The 19464-nt window shown below is 43.0% G+C and overlaps 1 protein-coding gene across 1 annotated transcript; it reads left to right on the top strand.

Annotated features, from left to right (window-relative positions):
• The first annotated feature begins 532 nt into the window (after nt 1-532).
• LOC147328236 (uncharacterized) lies at nt 533-3595 on the top strand. Its single transcript, XM_086297660.1, has 6 exons — nt 533-581; nt 707-1027; nt 1900-2016; nt 2096-2137; nt 2230-2378; nt 3073-3595. The coding sequence occupies exons 1-6, from the start codon at nt 545-547 to the stop codon at nt 3499-3501; spliced, it is 1095 nt and encodes a 364-aa protein (XP_086153786.1). The 5' UTR covers nt 533-544; the 3' UTR covers nt 3502-3595.
• Nucleotides 3596-19464: the final 15869 nt, after the last annotated feature.

The raw sequence follows: 19464 nt of genomic DNA, 5'->3' as shown, positions 1-19464 counted from the left end.
TCAAATTTCAAACCAGGATGATTGTTAACAGTTTAATATATATCTGTGAAATTGCTGTCTCAAAGAAAGCATTCAATTAAGTTTCCAAAATGTTAAACAATTGCTACAATTAAATTTATGATATTGTGTGAAATTATCCAACATGTCTGTAATAAAAAAAAAAACAACGGAAAAAACGAAATCAAAAACTATTTTCATCTCCTCTCCTGCTCAGCCAGTGATTTTTCACTGCTTTTATTTGCATAAGGAATAGAGTATAATAGAGTATAAATATATATATATATATATATATATATATATATATATATATATATATATATATATATAGCTACTGACAATGTTCGTGAAACGGTAAAAAGAAACTGTCATAAACGAGGTTGTGGGTTGTGTAGGTGTCATTTCCTCCCTTTATGCCCACAAACCTTCAAAAGTCAGATTAACAGCAGACCTCCAGAAGCAGGTCTGGGTTGTAATGTGTAAATGTAGAGTCTAAGAGATCACTTAAATTAAAGAACTACGTACAAGTGTCAGTTTTTCAGCTACAATGAAGAAGACTTCTTTCCTCTACTGCCTTTTATATGGTAAGTGACTACACAAGTGTAGTAGTTTATGTCATTTAAATGTTTATTTTGATGTCTTGTATCTTATCACATCACTTATTATTATTACTACATGACTTATTACATTATTGCTTCAATTTCAACAGTTACATTGATTGATGGAGTCATAATCAATGTAGAGGAATTTGAAGGGAGAAGTGTGTCCTTCCAGTGCTCACACACATATGCATGGAGCAACAACAAGTATTTCTGCATAGATCCATGTAAAAGCACAGGAGACATACTGGTTACTGTAGAATCTGGACGAAGAGCAGAGTCAGGGAGGATTGCTCTGGTGGACTCCGGGGATGGATTCTTCACTGTGACCTTCAGCAATCTTCAGTTGTCAGACTCACAGAAATACTGGTGTGCAGTGGAGCGGACTGGTTTCGATACATATGCTGAGGTACACCTAACAGTAAAGAAAGGTAGGTATACATGAATACGCTTAATTTTATATTTGTATTTACATTCATGCAGGTACAATTCCCAGTTTGTGGGTTAATGCAACAAAATAATTTTAACAACAAAGTTTTGTACAATTTTACCCACTCATACTGCAGTATCATATTTCAATGTTTTGCTTTTATTACTACTTCTTCTACACAACAGTTATGAAAAAATGGCCTTTTGATTTCAGAGAAATAAACATAAATTTATTACAGCTAAGGTTTTATTATATATGATACTTAGAATTGCATTTATAAATGTTTATAATCCTGTGGTACACAATAATTGTGGTAAATGGACCACTTCTTATATAACGCTTCTCAACCCGATCTCAACAATGATGGTCACCACCTATTTTTGTGAAAAAGAATTTCAGATTTGATTTGTCTGAACACATTAAACTTTGCCTCAGTGCATTTAAAATCAACTTTTACTCACAGAAGACGGTGGTATTTCTGGATCTTGTTCACATATGACTTCTTCTTTACAGGACAGAGCTTTAACCTGCACTTGTGGATTGCATTGTTAACTTTGTTCACAGACAATGATTTTGAGGCTCATGCAGTTAATTCCACAACAGAACCAATGCTGCTTTTAATTTAGTGCCAACTGAGGACCCAAACGTCATGGACATCCAGTACTGAGTATCAGGCTTATCTCTTATAAAGAGTTTTACATATTCTCTGAATCTCTTGATTATTGTCACACTGAGGAAACTGGCACAGGTTCACCCATATTGGTGAACCAGTGCCCAACATCCCAGCTTTTTTGGAAGTGGGGTTGTATATGTTCTGACAAAGGTAAGTACAAATAGTATAAATACCTTGTAAATAACCACTCTCTTAAACAGCTGTTGCAACCGAGACAACTGTCATACCGGGAGTTGCCACATGGACAAATCAAAATACCAACACAACAAACTTCACAACCGGAACAGGAACCATGAAGCCTATAGAACTTTCAACAGGTATAAATACACATATCAGTCCTTATGAATGTGACTCACAGATAAACTTACATGAAGTAATACTTAATTCTTCCTACAGCCCTAAACTTCACAGCTGAAGAAGAACCTAAAATCAACAAAGGTAAAGTTTTGTTTGATATTAGCTTAGCTAATAGCTTATTGGCTTAAAGTGTTTACATGAACAAGATCTGATAATTGTCTTGTTTTCATCAGGTACCATCGTGTTTGCTACCGTTGGTGGTGTTGGTCTGATCTCCGTCTTGCTGCTGGCAGTATGTTTCCGGAAGTCCAGAAAAACCTCAAAACATAAACAATTAATTTGCTCCAAAGGTGTAGACCTCACCAGTGCAAACAAAAGAGAGGTATGAATCAGAAAACGGGGATCACTATGAAAGTAGTACACAAATATAAAGAGGCAATATAAACTGAAGCACAAAACCATGTTCATGTTTGTAGTTAAAGGAGTATAATGTGAGTAAATCCTTCTGTGTTATATCAAAACACAACTAACATGCTGTTAGATGAAAAAATACTCTTACCACCCTCATGCATTTCTTTTACATGTAATGGTAGAAAAATATTCTTTATACTGCCTCTATCCACAGATAAACCTGTGCAACAACATCACTGAAGGGTATCATTCAATATTTTAGATCTCATGTTTTATTTTTGGTAGAGTTTCTTTAGCTTCTGCAGTATGCACCGATTAGCCAAAAATCAGTGTTAGGAAATGACTGACCCTATCCAATGAATTGTTAAAAACGAGCTTAAAACACTCTTTGAACACACTTCAATCTGTTTTCTTTGGGACTGAGCTTGTTTGACAGAGTTACAGCTCTGGGTACCTCATTAGGGTGAGGTACGTAGATCAGCTTTGCTTAGACTGGTTACTCTGTAACACAGATCCAGATAATTGTAAATGTATGGATACTCACAGAAATCCTTTTTTTTGTACTTAAATTAATAATCATTTAAAAATTGATTTTCTACACAAACCCAATAAATGCGGATCATATAAGAGCATGCTGATTTTTTTTCTTTTTCACTTGTCAACAGGGCAGCTGTGGTTATGATGACATTGACAAGACGAAAAAGGGTAGTAACAAGTCTCCTAAGAGTTCATTTGTCTCTGCTCACCAACAAAGAGCAGATCCTTTAACATCTGATGCCACAGCGACCAAACGTAGTGTACTCGCTGATACCTATGAAAATATCACTTTATTCAAGCTTCCTGCAGGTTCAGGAGATTCACCCAAAGACGACCAAAATGACTATGAAAATAACTCTGGAATCTATATCAATACTTTGCCAGCTTTCATATTTGAAAGAACAGATGATGGTGCTTGTAGAAAAAAGGAAATAACTAAACCTAATACAAGCAAAAATACACTGAGCTTTGCAAACCGTTGTGTCTCCAGAGTCCCATGTGAAAAGCCCAGATCGCTTTGGTTCGGTTTAGATTTATCAGAAATAAATCAGAATTAGTTTCATCTGATTTGTGATTTTGTAACATTTTGTGACATTTATGGAAAAGTGAACTTCTTCACTAATCATCAACAACAGTCTTCACCAATATTAAAGATGTACACTAATTGTATTGTCAGTGTTTCCATTTTATGGCTGTCTCTGTCTGTGTTTTTGTCGTTTATACTTTGGTTTCATTTAACCCTGTAAGACCCAACCCATCACAAAATAGTGAAAAAATTCAGATTTTTTTGGGAACTGATATGTGTATTAACACTAACAAAATCTAAATTTTTTTCTACATCATGTTGTTAATTATATATTTTCATTATATATTTATTATATTTTTTTTGTATCACATTTGATACATTGGGTGTTTTGGCAACTTTTTGTTGACAACAATGTTAATTTTAGACAAAAAAAGAGAGTTTAGTACATAACATTTTGAAATTATTGCAAGTATTGATCATGTAGATGAGATAGAGGTCTCAGAAACTCATGCAGCAAATATGATACAAAGGGCATTATAGGGTTAAGAACAAGTCTAATAGCTTGTTGACTCAAATCTAAAGTGTGAATTGACACTGACATTTTTAACACGTCAGGGGAAATGTGCTACATTTCTAGTGGGTGAAAGGTAGTTAGTGTAGTATCTTGTGTGTGTTGGCATCTGCTGTTGTGGTTAATGTTACCTTATAGGCTGTTTGTTTGCAGACAGTGATAAATTGAAAATAAACTCAAAAATCCATCATATTCGGCTTCCAAACTGTATTATATCATTATTTTTCCACATGTAGGCCTACAAATGACTAATTTGAGTAGCCGGTACCAGTTTGAATAATTTGAGTACCAGTATATATGACGATAAGTGCTGGGTTAAACGCATTACCGTAAACACATTGCGTTATTGCATCACTGCTAAATGTAACAGCTAGATTCTGAACTTCAACAGGTAACAAAAGTATTGATGAGCAGTCAGGCTTGTACAACATTTTAGCCTATGCAGTCTTTCAGCGGGCACATTCAGTGGAAGTACTTTGAAGATCATGTTGAAGTACTGCATTGTTGGCTTTGTGTTTATACTAAATACTAAAAGAAAAATGTTGTACGCCCTCATTAGGATGCAGGTGGCTGATGACAATTTAAATATAGCTTTTGTTTTGTTTTTTGTCCTCTTGATGGTAGAAGGACTAGATTTAAATGTGTTAGCAAATTTTGCATATTTGCATATTCTCACACAGACAATATCATTTAAAATACTTTATAGCCAGTATAGAATTTTTGTTTAAACAAAATCCTTGTAAAAGGCTGCCAAATGAATTGCATCATTATTTTTTCCATTTGAGCTGCTCATCAGCACAGTACCAGTAGATAACTACTGTAATGCTGATTTTGTACAGTGACACTGACAAGAGAAAAAACCACCATAAAACGTTATCTAGAATTCTTTTGCCAACACTCATCGACAGAAATCACAAACATCTGAACCCAGAGCAATCAAATGTAGCATACACTAGCTATAGTTATAAAACACTCTAACTCTGGGATCTATATCAGTATTTTTCCTGCTTTAATACATAAAATGAGGAAAGCAGTAAAACTAAAACAGAGAAAAAACAGAGCTGTGCAGCCCCTGTGCCTCCTGTGAATCCAAAAATCCTAAACTGATCTGAAGGAGTTCAGATCAGTTCAAGGTTCAAGGTTCAAGGGTTCAAGGTTCTTTATTTTAGATTAGATTAGATTAGATAGAACTTTATTAATCCCTCGGGTGGGTTCCTCTGGGAAATTCGATTTCCAAAAAAGCACAGCACCGACAGAAGTTACAGAGTTACAGAATATTATATATATATATATATATATATATATATATATATATATATATATATATATATATATATACACACACACACACACACACACACACACACACACACACACACACACACACACACACACACATACATATATATAAATACAGAGACAATATAAATAAAATATACAAAGGGGATAAATAGAATAAATAGGAATAAAAAATAAAAATAAAAATACAAGTGAATTGCACATTTCAAGTATTGAGGTCTATTGCACTGTTGACTATTTACAAAAGTATTGCACAAAAGGTATTGCACAGTGAGGTGAAGAGGCACTACAGCTTAGTTGTTCCCCCCTCCTTTGTCCTCCTGTTTCCCCTCCCTCTCCCCTCCAGAGAGGAGTTAAACAGTCTGATGGCGTGTGGGACAAAGGAGTTTTTAAGTCTGTTAGTTCTTGTCTTTGGGAGAAGCAACCTGTCACTGAACAGACTCTTCTGGTTGTTAATGGCCGTGTGCAGAGGATGCCTGGCATTGTCCATAATGTCCATCAGTTTCTTTAATGTCCTTTTCTCTGCCACTGTCACCAGAGTGTCCAGCTTCATGCCGACCACAGAGCCAGCCTTCCTGATCAGTTTCTCCAGCCTGGATGAGTCCTTCTTTGCTGTGCTGCTCCCCCAGCACACCACAGCATAGAAAAGTACTCCAGCAACCACCGACTGGTAAAACATCCTCAGGAGCTTCCTGCAGATGTTAAAAGACCTCAGCCTCCTGAGGAAGTACAGTCGGCTTTGGGCTTTTTTATACAGGTGCTCTGTGTTGCATGACCAGTCCAGTTTATTGTCCACCCACAGCCCGAGGTACTTGTACTTGTTGACCACCTCCACCTCCTCCCCCTCTATCTGAACCGGCAGTGGACCTGCTCTAGACCTCCTGAAGTCCACAACCAGTTCCTTAGTCTTTGAGGTGTTGAGTTGCAGGTGGTTTGTGTGACTCCATGCGACAAAGTTCCTCACCAGACTTCTGTACTCCTCTTCCTGATCATCCCAGATACACCCCATGATGGCTGTGTTGTCTGCAAACTTCTGAATGTGGCATAATTCAGAGTTGTAGCAGAAGTCAGAGGTGTACAGGGTGAAGAGAAGAGGGGACAGCACAGTTCCCTGTGGTGCTCCTGTGCTGCTGACCACAGTGTCAGACGTAATGTCCTTCAGCCTGACGTACTGTGGTCTGTCGGTGAGGTAGTCGGAGATCCAAGCGACCAGGCAGGGGTCCACCTCCATCCTGTTCAGTTTTTCCTGAAGCATACAGGGCCGGATGGTATTAAAGGCACTGGAAAAGTCAAGAAACAGTATCCTGACCGTGCCTTTTCCCCCATCCAGGTGTGAGTGGGCTCTGTGTAGGAGGTACAGGATGGCATCCTCCACTCCGACACCTGCCTTGTACGCAAACTGTAGTGGGTCCTGGGCATGTTGTACCTGTGGTCGGAGGAGGTTGAGGAAGAGCCGCTCTAGAGTCTTCATAAGATGTGATGTCAGTGCCACCGGTCGGAAGTCATTCAGCTCATTGGGCCGGTTCTTTTTGGGGACCGGGACGATGCAGGATGTCTTCCATAGGGCGGGCACTCTCCCCAGTCGCAGACTGAGGTTGAAGACTCGTTGTAGCGGCTCCCCAAGTTCAGCAGCACACGCCTTTAGCATCCTAGGACACACCTTGTCTGGGCCTGCTGCCTTTCTGGGGCGAAGCTTCCTCAGTTGTCTCCTGACCTGATCCACTGTGACACTGGGAGATGTTTGGGAGGAGGGGAGGGGGGGAGATGTCTTGCTGCTGAGAGAGGGATTGGAGGAGGGGGGTGTCATGGTGTCAGGAAGGGGGGGAAGCGAGGGAGGTAGGAGAGTGGGGAGAGGACTCTGTAGTAAAGGTGAGGGTGAGGGTGGGGGGGTTGTGGGCTGGTCAAACCTGTTGAAGAAGTTGTTGAGTTCGTTTGCCTTCTCCACAGTCCCCCCCACTGTGCTTTTCTTGGTGTTGTGGCCTGTGATGGTTTTCACACCATTCCAGACCTCCCTCATATTGTTCCTCTCCAACTTCTGCTCCACCTTCCTCCTGTAGGTGTCCTTTGCTTCCCTCAGGCAGCGTTTCACCTCCCGCTGTGCTGCTTTCATCTCCTCCTTCACTTTGCTCCTGAAAGCCTTCTTCTTCATGTTGAGGACAGCTTTGACTTCCTGTGTTACCCACGGTTTGTTATTAGGATAACACCGTACCGTCTTAGCAGGGGCGACCGTGTCCACACAAAAGTTGAGGTAGTCTGTAAGACAGTGTGTCGCCCCCTCTATGTCCTCACCATGTGGGCTCAGGAGCACATCCCAGTCTGTGGTGTCATGTCACATGCATAGTTATACAAGTATAACACACAGTGAAATGTAACCTGATACGCTCCTCGACATGTGCAAAAATGGGGGTGGGGGGTGGGGGGGGTGGAGGAAGAACATTATATATATAGTATATACATTAGGTGAATGTGCAGTAGTAGCAGCAAGCAGGTGAATTCTGTACATTAATATGAATAGACATCTGACTATTTTACAGAATAGACAATTGTTACGTTTTTAGTCCAGGCGAGTAAATAAACGCAACAAGAAGTTTGCCCCCCCCCCCTCACTCCCCACCCAAGTAAGAACACCAACAACGATACCTTTCAAAGTGTTTAAGCAGCCGTTTATTTTCGTCGGCAGTGAGCAATGCCAAAACAACAAACAAAAACTCCCTAGTGGTCCCTACACCACAATAAAAAGAAGCCAAACAAAAAGACAAGTCACTTACCTATCTTTCTAATGAAAAAACAGGAGAAAACTTGTTCAACAAAAACGGCTTCTCACGCCTACAAGGCTGCGGCAGTGACAGATATACATCAGGTGAACCAACACGTGATCACTACTTGACAATCTATTTACAACTATTTACAACAAAACGGACATACCAACGCCAAATATACATGCAAAAACTCTTCACTGCACTACAATAAAACAACACACAGGTTCTTGGTCGAGTGGTGGAGGTTCGGAGAGCGCTCCCAGGTGGCTGTCATTCGATCCTTAAGTACTGGAGGTGGTCCATCAATTATCCACATCCAAGGATAGGCAGAGACTCCACCCAGATACCTAGCAGCCACACCCAGGTGTCCACCTCCTAGGAGAGAAAAGGGGAAAGATACCCACAGCCATCCCCCAGTGGGAGGCATAACACAACACACACATCATTGGCCATAACACAATACAAACATATTTAAAATTAAAGGAATTGAAATGTACATTGTGCCATGGTTTAGTGTCTGGAAGAGTCCTGTCTCAGTCAATTATAGATGATGTGAGAGGGCGGGTGTGTGTGTTTAGGGCCCGGATGGCTTGGGGATAGAAGCTCCTCTTGAGTCTCTCTGTCCTTGCCCAGATGATGCGGAACCTTCTACCAGATTGCAGAAGTTGGAACAGTTTGTTGCCAGGATGGGACGGGTCCTTCAGTATCTGCGCTGCTCTACATCTCCTGGTGTAGGTGTCCTGAAGCGGGGGGAGAACAATCCTGCAGCAGCGTTCTGCTGTACGGATCACTCTCTGGAGAGCTTTTTGGTCCTTCACACAGCTGTTCCCAAACCACGATGTGATGTTCTGTGTGAGGATGCTCTCCACAGCGCCTGTATAGAAAATCCTGAGGATCTTTGGAGAGACCCTGAACTTTCTCAGTTGTCGTAGGTGATACAGGCGCTGCCTAGCCTTTTTGGTCTGGACCTGAATGTGGGCAGACCATGTCAGGTCTGAGGAGATGTGGACACCAAGATACTTGAAGGACTGCACCCTCTCCACTGGAGCTCCATTGATGATGATGGGCTTGTAGTCTCTGTGCTGACTCCTGCTGAAGTCCACCACTAGCTCCTTGGTCTTGCCGACATTCAGCTGGAGGTGGTTGTCCTGGCACCATGATGCCAGATTCTTCACTTCGTCCATGTAGGCCGCCTCATCGCTGTTGGAGATGGCACCCAACACCACTGTGTCGTCAGCAAACTTCACAATGGTGTTGGAGCCATGGGTGGCCACACAGTCTGAAGTGTAGAGGGAGTAGAGCAGTGGCGAGAGGACACATCCCTGAGGTGCTCCTGTGTTGATGGTGATGCTGTTGGAGAAGCACCTGCCCACCCTCACCACCTGAGTTCTGCCAGTGAGGAAGTCCAACACCCATGCACACAGACGGCTGTTGAGTCCCAGATCCCTCAGCTTTGTGAACAGTCTGCAGGGCACTATGGTGTTAAACGCTGAACTGTAATCAACAAACAGCATTCGCACATAGTTACCCTGTTTCTTGTCCACGTGGCTGAGAGTGGTGTGTAGGACGTGGGCGATGGCATCCTCTGTGGATCTGTTGGGTCGGTAGGCGAACTGCAGCGGATCTGTGGTGTCTGGGATGGAGGAGGAGTGATGTTCTTCAGCAGCCTCTCAAACACCTTCATTACTACCGAGGTCAGTGCAACTGGCCGGTAATCGTTCAGGGATGAGGGTTTGCTGTTCTTGGGCACAGGGATGATGGTGGATCTTTTGAAGCATGTGGGGACCACAGACTTCGCCAGGGACTCGTTGAAGATGTAAGTGAGCACACCTGCTAGCTGGTCAGCACAGCAGCGCAGCAGACAGCCGGTGATGCCGTCTGGCCCCGCCGCTTTCCTTGTGTTCACTCTCCTCAAAGCCGCTCGGACGTCATGCTCCGCGATGCTGGTCACTGGTCTCTCGTTTAGTTTAGTTTGGTTTGTATTCATCAGGAATTATTCAGAGCTATCAGGACATTTGTAAATGTTTTACTGACATTCAAGGACAACTAAATGTCTCCAATATGTGCAACACCTGGTTAACAAATTGTGAAATACTCCTTTGCAGGGTGATGACATAAGGGGAAGGATTTTGCAACATCTCTAGTGTGTGAACATTAGTCATTGTTATATTCTTTACATTTGTGACTGTGTTTATGAGCATATGCATGAATATTGTGGCTAAGATCTTTATTTAATTGCTAATGTTTGCTTGTCTCAATTCATTATGACATAGATTTGAATTTTGATGCCCACTAGTGGTGTTTTCGATAAACACACCAAACAGACAGCACTGCACACAGATCTATTGCAAGCATACATATTGCAGGGCTCTAGACTAACTTTTTGCCATGGGTGCACCGACACAAAAGTTAGGTGCACACAAATTTTATAATAATTTATATAATATAATGTGTTTTTCTGGATACACTGTGCTTTTTCAGCATTCAAAGATTGATGACACCATGTCAGAGCACTGGCTATGAATTTCAGAAGGATCAGGCCTTAACTTAACAGAAAAGTTAGCAATAGTTCTTTTTCTATTACAGCTACATCCCCTTCTGTCGTGCCTAGGCTGCTCACTAGGGCTGGGTATCATCACTAATTTCTATAATCCATTCGATTCCGGTTTTCAAAGTCCCGATTCGATTCAACTTAGCCTCAGACAGTCAGAAATATTATAATTCTGATCATTTATCAGTACTGACTTCATCAGAATAGTGAACATCACAGCAGATGCCTTTGTGTGAAAGTAACTGAGAATAAAACACAGAAAAACATGAAGGAGATTTTCCTGGTCTGGCTTTTTATAGCAGATAACCTTAAAAATATTCTACAATGTTCTGCATATAAAGTTTAAATTTCTTCAGTATTGAACAACAGAAAAAATAGGCTTTCTTGTCCGAGGTCATTTAAGTGAAAAAAAGAAAAAGAAAAAGACAGCAGCACTGTAAACAACGGTAGACTGGTGGGTAATAAGCGAATGAATAATACAGAAAACAGAGATTGGAGATGGGAAACTGTTCTTGAAGTACAGAGAGAGATAGAGAGAGAGCTAGCTGTGCATGAAGTGTGATTTTAATAGTCGTGGAAGCAAAACAGCAAAATTCATGACGACATTGATCAAATGTGAAGCGCAGTTTGCTGCTTCTTTTGCTGCTGGCTTGGTGAATTTTGGTTGGAGAGAGACAAAACCTGCAGCTCAGAATCAGTGCAAAAAGACGTAATCACAGCGCGGACCGGACGCATCAGAATCGCTAAGCTCCGACAGTGTGTCCGTCTACGGGCCGTCAGGTGAGAAAGCCGAGAAAGACAAAGTTGATTCTGATGCGTCGGGTCCGTTCTGTGTTTACATCTTTGTGTGGAATCCGTGTACCTGCTCTCATTTGCTGTTTGGTTGTTGTTGAAATGGTTTTGTGAGCTTTAATCTGAGAATCTGGCGTTTCTGGCAAAACAGAGTTACAGTGGGGCAAAAAAGTATTTAGTCAGCCACCGATTGTGCAAGTTCCCCCACCTAAAATGATGACAGAGGTCAGTAATTTGCACCAGAGGTACACTTCAACTGTGAGAGACAGAATGTGAAAAATAAATAAATAAATAAATAAATAAAATCCATGAATCCACATGGTAGGATTTGTAAAGAGTTTATTCGTAAATCAGGGTGGAAAATAAGTATTTGGTCAATAACAAAAATACAACTCAATACTTTGTAACATAACCTTTGTTGGCAATAACAGAGGTCAAATGTTTACTATAGGTCTTTACCAGGTTTGCACACACAGTAGCTGGTATTTTGGCCCATTCCTCCATGCAGATCTTCTCGAGAGCAGTGATGTTTTGGGGCTGTCGCCGAGCAACACGGACTTTCAACTCCCGCCACAGATTTTCTATGGGGTTGAGGTCTGGAGACTGGCTAGGCCACTCCAGGACTTTCAAATGCTTCTTTGTTGCCCGGGCGGTGTGTTTTGGATCATTGTCATGTTGGAAGACCCAGCCTCGTTTCATCTTCAAAGTTCTCACTGATGGAAGGAGGTTTTGGCTCAAAATCTCACGATACATGGCCCCATTCATTCTGTCCTTAACACGGATCAGTCGTCCTGTCCCCTTGGCAGAAAAACAGCCCCATAGCATGATGTTTCCACCCCCATGCTTCACAGTAGGTATGGTGTTCTTGGGATGCAACTCAGTATTCTTCTTCCTCCAAACACGACGAGTTGAGTTTATACCAAAAAGTTCTACTTTGGTTTCATCTGACCACATGACATTCTCCCAATCCTCTGCTGTATCATCCATGTGCTCTCTGGCAAACTTCAGACGGGCCTGGACATGCACTGGCTTCAGCAGCGGAACACGTCTGGCACTGCGGGATTTGATTCCCTGCCGTTGTAGTGTGTTACTGATGGTGACCTTTGTTACTTTGGTCCCAGCTCTCTGCAGGTCATTCACCAGGTCCCCCCGTGTGGTTCTGGGATCTTTGCTCACCGTTCTCATGATCATTTTGACCCCACGGGATGAGATCTTGCGTGGAGCCCCAGATCGAGGGAGATCATCAGTGGTCTTGTATGTCTTCCATTTTCTGATGATTGCTCCCACAGTTGATTTTTTCACACCAAGCTGCTTGCCTATTGTAGATTCACTCTTCCCAGTCTGGTGCAGGTCTACAATACTTTTCCTGGTGTCCTTCGAAAGCTCTTTGGTCTTGGCCATGGCGGCGTTTGGAGTCTGACTGTTTGAGGCTGTGGACAGGTGTCTTTTATAGAGATGATGAGTTCAAACAGGTGCCATTCATACAGGTAACGAGTGGGGGACAGAAAAGCTTCTTACAGAAGACGTTACAGGTCTGTGAGAGCCAGAGATTTTCCTTGTTTGAGGTGACCAAATACTTATTTTCCACCCTGATTTACGAATAAATTCTTTACAAATCCTACCATGTGGATTCATGGATTTTTTTTTTCACATTCTGTCTCTCACAGTTGAAGTGTACCTCTGGTGCAAATTACTGACCTCTGTCATCATTTTAAGTGGGGGAACTTGCACAATCGGTGGCTGACTAAATACTTTTTTGCCCCACTGTATATTTAAAAGTCGATTCAGGATTTAATGAATTGATATCGCTTTATTCAAGCTACTCACCTCCCACTTCCACCTGCACTTTCAACTGGACCACGGCCAATCAAAGAGGTCCGCCCCTTACTATCTCTGATTGGTTTAGTCCACGATGGGGGCATAATGTGTGTCTGTTGTTGACCACAGGGAAGGTTGCAGATTTTTTTTTTTTTTTTTTGCTACCCGAACAGTTGGTCGCACTCTAGAGCCCTGTATTGCAATACAGGGAGTGCAGAATTATTAGGCAAATGAGTATTTTGTCCACATCATCCTCTTCATGCATGTTGTCTTACTCCAAGCTGTATAGGCTCGAAAGCCTACTACCAATTAAGCATATTAGGTGATGTGCATCTCTGTAATGAGAAGGGGTGTGGTCTAATGACATCAACACCCTATATCAGGTGTGCATAATTATTAGGCAACTTCCTTTCCTTTGGCAAAATGGGTCAAAAGAAGGACTTGACAGGCTCAGAAAAGTCAAAAATAGTGAGATATCTTGCAGAGGGATGCAGCAGTCTCAAAATTGCAAAGCTTCTGAAGCGTGATCATCGAACAATCAAGCGTTTCATTCAAAATAGTCAACAGGGTCGCAAGAAGCGTGTGGAAAAACCAAGTTGCAAAATAACTGCCCATGAACTGAGAAAAGTCAAGCGTGCAGCTGCCAAGATGCCACTTGCCACCAGTTTGGCCATATTTCAGAGCTGCAACATCACTGGAGTGCCCAAAAGTACAAGGTGTGCAATACTCAGAGACATGGCCAAGGTAAGAAAGGCTGAAAGACGACCACCACTGAACAAGACACACAAGCTGAAACGTCAAGACTGGGCCAAGAAATATCTCAAGACTGGGCCAAGAAATATCTCAAGACTGGGCCAAGAAATATCTCAAGACTGATTTTTCTAAGGTTTTATGGACTGATGAAATGAGAGTGAGTCTTGATGGGCCAGATGGATGGGCCTGTGGCTGGATTGGTAAAGGGCAGAGAGCTCCAGTCCGACTCAGACGCCAGCAAGGTGGAGGTGGAGTACTGGTTTGGGCTGGTATCATCAAAGATGAGCTTGTGGGGCCTTTTCGGGTTGAGGATGGAGTCAAGCTCAACTCCCAGTCCTACTGCCAGTTTCTGGAAGACACCTTCTTCAAGCAGTGGTACAGGAAGAAGTCTGCATCCTTCAAGAAAAACATGATTTTCATGCAGGACAATGCTCCATCACACGCGTCCAAGTACTCCACAGCATGGCTGGCAAGAAAGGGTATAAAAGAAGAAAAACTAATGACATGGCCTCCTTGTTCACCTGATCTGAACCCCATTGAGAACCTGTGGTCCATCATCAAATGTGAGATTTACAAGGAGGGAAAACAGTACACCTCTCTGAACAGTGTCTGGGAGGCTGTGGTTGCTGCTGCACGCAATGTTGATGGTGAACAGATCAAAACACTGACAGAATCCATGGATGGCAGGCTTTTGAGTGTCCTTGCAAAGAAAGGTGGCTATATTGGTCGCTGATTTGGTTTTGTTTTGTTTTTGAATGTCAGAAATGTATATTTGTGAATGTGGAGATGTTATATTGGTGTCACTGGTAAAAATAAATAATTGAAATGGGTATATATTTGTTTTTTGTTAAGTTGCCTAATAATTATGCACAGTAATAGTCACCTGCACACACAGATATCCCCCTAAAACAGCTAAAACTAACTAAATAGCTTTGATATTAATGATTTTTTGGATTCACTGAGAACATGGTTGTTGTTCAATAATAAAATTATTCCTCAAAAACACAACTTGCCTAATAATTCTGCACTCCCTGTATAACATTACACTGATGTGAACTATGCGATGAAGAACAAAGAAAGAAGGTCAGTTTAGACTTTTATTTACATGTAAAGTGTTAAAAAAAAAAAAGGCAACCATGTAGGAAAAGGAAAAAGAAAGTGAAAAAGTTTGGACACCCAAGAGATAGTTTAAAATGAGAAGGAAATCTCAATCAGAATACTTTAATAATCACTTAGGAAATTATGTGGTTTACAGTTGCTCCAAGACAGTAACAGACTAAACTAATTAAATAATATGATATATTACAAAGTTTACACATGTAAGAAATAGGACTAATATATACAAATCACTCAATTATAAATGTCAAGAATATTACAAAGGTGTAATATATACGATTGATATTTAACTCTAACCTGTGAAACTTTGTCATTTGTCATTTTACTGTACAGCATGTGCAACGAGTGTAACTAATGCAATGTGTACTGTGTGCAGTGTATTAGATGGAGGAGTTGTGCAGAGAGCAGTGGCGTGTCTAGAAAATCTTTGTTGGGGGGGCCAGGTAGGGGCACAGATTTGGAGAAGGGTGGCAGATGTAATTGGCAGATAATGTTAAAAAAAAAATCTACCAACCGTTAACCATAATTCAATAATCCTGTAAACCTAATAACTGAATGCGCTTTTAACTCTTATTAGAATGAGATTTTAACCACTATGGTGCAAAGTTTTTAGATACTGCGTTGATAAAGTACAAGAGATACAATCAGTGCTCTGTCAGTGTTTATTATTATGTTAACTTTATCTGCCTATTTAAAAAAGGCAGATTAAAAAAAGAAGATCATCTTCTCATAAACTGGTGTTTGATTTTGAAACAGGAAAAAAGTGGGGAAACAAACTTTGCTAGACCCGCCCCTGCACAGTTACCAGCTGTCAGCTACATAAAAAAAGGATCCTGGTGTTATTTGTCTCTCAGAAACAGTTCATAACTTCAACTCATTCATGTGACCTAAAAGGTAAACCTGTTTCTCCATCATCGGGTCAGCTCTGATGATTCAGTAAGGACATCTCCTGGTTTCATCTTCATGTTTCCCTCTCACCACATATCCAAACCGATATCATGACCAGCAGCTTTACAGCTGTGGCTCCAGCAAACATCAGCTGATACTAGAAATTAATATTAAATAAATTCTAACAACAGCTGATCAAGCTTAAACGTGCTGCTGTTGTTTAGCGCGACATCTGCTGGTTTCCTCTTTCTGGCGCAAAGTGGGCGATAAACAAACAAGAGAGAAAAGCCGATCAGCTGATCATTGATCAGTTTCATGATTGAAGTAGAAACAGGAGAGGGAGGGGGAGAGAATGAGAGAAGAAGAGGCAGCTGTGCAGCAAAGACACAGAATAACTCCAGCTTTGTGTCTTTTTTTCATTATAGTGAAAGTACGGGACAAACTGCGTCTCTTCTCAGCTCAATACGAAACGTGTAATATTTTCTCTGAATGAGGGACCATTCCATTTTTTTAAGGAGCCGTTGGCAACTCTACTAATTAAACTTATGAATAAAATAAAGCTTACTATCAGTAACATCATAGCACCCACCCAGCTGTATAGAAACTCCGTTGTGCTAGCTAGTAGCAGTATGAGTTATTGTAACTGACTGTAAAAAGTCAGCACAACGAAAATAAACTCCACTTAAACTTGGTTTATATCTGACCCAGATAGACTGCAGGTCATAACTTCTTACCTGAAGTTCAGTTCACCTGACACTCGGACTGGCGGCTCTCCTCCTGCCTCCCCTTCCCTCATCCACCTGCTGGCCTCTGTGGAAGCCCGGCCATAGCCACCACCAAACAACTGAGTCGACCTGCATCTGGCCAATCCACCACCTCTCATTGTTCATGCCTTTACTAAAAAAAAATAAAAAATAAGTCACCAGGCATATGCCCGGTATGCCCGATGGCCAGTCCAGCTATGTTAACCTGCAACGAAATCTGCAGCTCCATACAGCAATGTTACGACTTAATTATATCTTATAACCAGTGTTGGGGAGTAACGGAATACATGTACCGCCGTTACGTATTTAAAATACAAAATATGAGTAACTGTATTCCGTTACAGTTACCGTTTAAAAAGGTGGTATTCAGAACACAGTTACTTTGTTGAAATAAATGGATTACACTGCGGTACTTTCCCGTTTCATTTTGTCGCGGGTCAGGACTGTTTGGGTTTTGTTTGACAGCTACGTTCTGTTGTTCCAGGCGGCAGCACTACGGTTGCCATGGTTACAGTGTGACGCTCTCTCTCTCTCTCTGCGACTGTGTGTTTCCTGGGTGAGAGAGCACCTTTTCGTTGTTGTTGTTGTGCTAAGCTAACAGGCAGAATGCTACAAGCTCTAAAGAATGTAGCATCATGGGCAGTGTAGTCTGTGCTGCAGGAAGAATGGACTGCCATACACGTTATGGGTCTGTGAGCGCGAGGAGGGAGAAAAAGGGGAGTGGAAAGGTACGAGTTGTCATCGAGGAAAAACGGGAGCTGGAAGCATGTAAATATAATAATAACCACTTCAGCCAAGAAGAGTGCCTGACGAGCCCAGTTGTAAGTAAGCTATTAAGACTCGACTGTACACCGTATTCGTGTTTTCCTCCGAAAACAATAAGTTCCGTTGGAGCAGCCTTTCGACACCTCTCTCTGTCTCTCGCAAGAAAAGTTGACCCACACAACAAAGTAAAGCTATTTTTCGGCTACGAGCCGACAGGGACCCCGCCGTATTAGTCTGAGGTCCCTTTACTACAGTTCGGAGTCGCGGACCTTCAGTAATAGTAATAAATCACACAGCAATAGTACTGTAACGTTCACAAGAACCAGACGGTTGGGGTCTCAGTTTGTCCGTTTATTCGGCACATAAGCCAGCGGGTTGTTAACTCAGGGGGAGCGCTCTCGAACTACCCTCTCTTCAGCCTGGCACACACACAGAACTACCAGGTCCCCCCACCCCTTCCTGTACACCACCCTCACTACTTCCTGCAGCCCAACCAAACATGAATCTTAAAGGAACAACAACAGTGTGCAGAGAAAACCAACATGTCACTGTCCAGTAACACTTAACCATCGTTACACTGCCCCCCCAGCAATAAGTTCCTCGTCCCCGAGGGAACGACACAGTCTCTGAGGCGGGGCGGTAGCCTACGTTCCCTCCTTGACCTCCTGAGCCCCTGAGGAGGACGCGGAGCTTCGGGGCTTTGGGGTGAAGAGTCCGAGGGGGGGGAACGCAGCCCCGGTCGGGGGCCCCTCTGAGCAGGGTCATGGACGCTCTGTACACGTCCCTCTGGAAAGGAGGGGAGGGACTGTCCTCTGTAGGGGGCCATCCGGTCTCTGTGCAGCGCTACTATCCTCCCCCTAGGAGGCAACTGCACCCTGTAAACAACCTCCCCCACTCGCTCTAGGACGCTGCAAGGCCCCACCCAGCTGCTATCCAGTTTAGGACACCGTCCCTTCTTCCTCTTTGGGCTGTAGACCCACACCAGCTCCCCAGCACGGAAGTGCCTCCCTTTAGTGGTGATGTCGTAATTCCTCTTTTGGCGCAGGCCTGCCTTCGCCAGCTGCTCTCGGGCGTAGGAATGTGCAGAATCCAGCCGGTCCTGCAGCTTCCTTGCGTAGTCCCGGCCCGGTGGTGCCTCTGGCGCGTCCGGGGGTTTCCCAAAAGCCAACTCTGCAGGAGTTCTCAGCTCTCTCCCTAACATGAGCAGGGCAGGCATACATTGGGTGGAGTCCTGCACTGCCGACCTGTAGGCCATGAGGGTAAGGGGAAGATGGTAATCCCAGTCCCGTTGGTGTTCTGAGGTAAGGATGGCTAGCTGCTGGGCCAGCGTCCTGTTAAACCTTTCCACCAGCCCATCGCTTTGGGGGTGAAGTGGGGTGGTGCGGGTCTTCTTAATCCCAAGGCGTTCACACATGGCAGCAAATACCTTGGACTCAAAGTTACGCCCCTGGTCACTGTGGAGGGTCTCTGCTGTCCCAAAGCGGCTGAACATCCCCTCCACTAATACATCAGCGACAGTCTCAGCCTCCTGATCTGGGATGGCGTATGCTTCCGGCCACTTGGTAAAATAGTCCATGGCCACAAGAACATAGCGGTTTCCTCTGTCTGTGCGAGGAAATGGGCCCATGACGTCCACAGCTACTCGCTCCATTGGAGCTCCTGCTGGTTGCTGCTGAAGCTGAGCCCGGGACTGGTCTTGTGGCCCTTTGTGTGAGGAACATGCATCACAGCTGCGGCAAAAGTCCTCCACATCCCTCCGCTGTTGACCCCAGTAATAGCCCTGGCGGAGGCGGCGAAGAGTCTTGGAGACCCCAAAGTGGCCAGAGCCAGTGCTCCCATGGCAGGCTCCCAGCACAGCTGACCTCAGCGACCTTGGCACCACAACCTGCCACCTCTCCTCCCCCGTGGCAGGATCCTT

The sequence above is a fragment of the Aulonocara sp. 'chitande type north' Nkhata Bay genome, linkage group LG6 (assembly GCF_057382095.1).
Source record: "Aulonocara sp. 'chitande type north' Nkhata Bay isolate Kocher_YH1m ecotype deep benthic linkage group LG6, A_spYH_male_GT1.1, whole genome shotgun sequence".
In the NCBI taxonomy this organism is placed as follows: domain Eukaryota; kingdom Metazoa; phylum Chordata; class Actinopteri; order Cichliformes; family Cichlidae; genus Aulonocara; species Aulonocara sp. 'chitande type north' Nkhata Bay.
The sequence above is the reverse complement of the archived record's forward strand: the minus strand, read 5'-3'. Positions and strand labels throughout refer to the sequence as shown.